Raw genomic sequence first — 415 nt, forward strand, 5'->3', positions numbered from 1 at the left:
CTGGCAGTGCTGGGGGACACAGGGACTCCATGAGCTTGAAGGGCTTTTCCAACCCCAACAGTTCTATGATCGCCTGGAGAGGGTGGAAGGGCTTCGGGCTCGCAGACAAGGTGCCTGTGGTAGAGGGGGGTCCCTCTTGCAGGGTTTGAGGATGAATCGGGCTTTGTGGTAGCTCTAAAAACGTGGCACAGAGGCTGTGATGATCCTTCTGCTGCAGCCTTGTCCCTCTGCCCGCGGCTGCTCCCTGTGGTTTCGCCTCCTTGACAGCAGCACCTGGAGATCCTTCCACACCGAGCGCAAGACGGAACCAGCCACGGGCTTCATTGACGGTGACCTGATCGAAAGCTTCCTGGACATCAGCAGGCCCAAGATGCAGGAGGTGGTGGCCAACCTGCAGGTGCGCTGAGTGATGGGA

The 415-nt window shown here is 59.3% G+C and overlaps 1 protein-coding gene across 1 annotated transcript in view; it reads left to right on the forward strand.

Moving 5' to 3' along the window:
- LOC104497510 (DNA damage-binding protein 1-like) overlaps nt 1-415 on the forward strand; it is a gene marked incomplete at its 5' end in the record, with an annotated part of 1,742 nt that overhangs the window by 937 nt on the left and 390 nt on the right. The window contains one exon of the mRNA XM_010140774.1: nt 274-397. Coding sequence (XP_010139076.1) covers nt 274-397 — 124 coding nt within the window. The remainder of the gene's footprint in view (nt 1-273; nt 398-415) is intronic.

This window comes from Buceros rhinoceros, unplaced genomic scaffold (genome assembly GCF_000710305.1).
Source record: "Buceros rhinoceros silvestris isolate BGI_N320 unplaced genomic scaffold, ASM71030v1 scaffold27687, whole genome shotgun sequence".
Classification (NCBI taxonomy): domain Eukaryota; kingdom Metazoa; phylum Chordata; class Aves; order Bucerotiformes; family Bucerotidae; genus Buceros; species Buceros rhinoceros.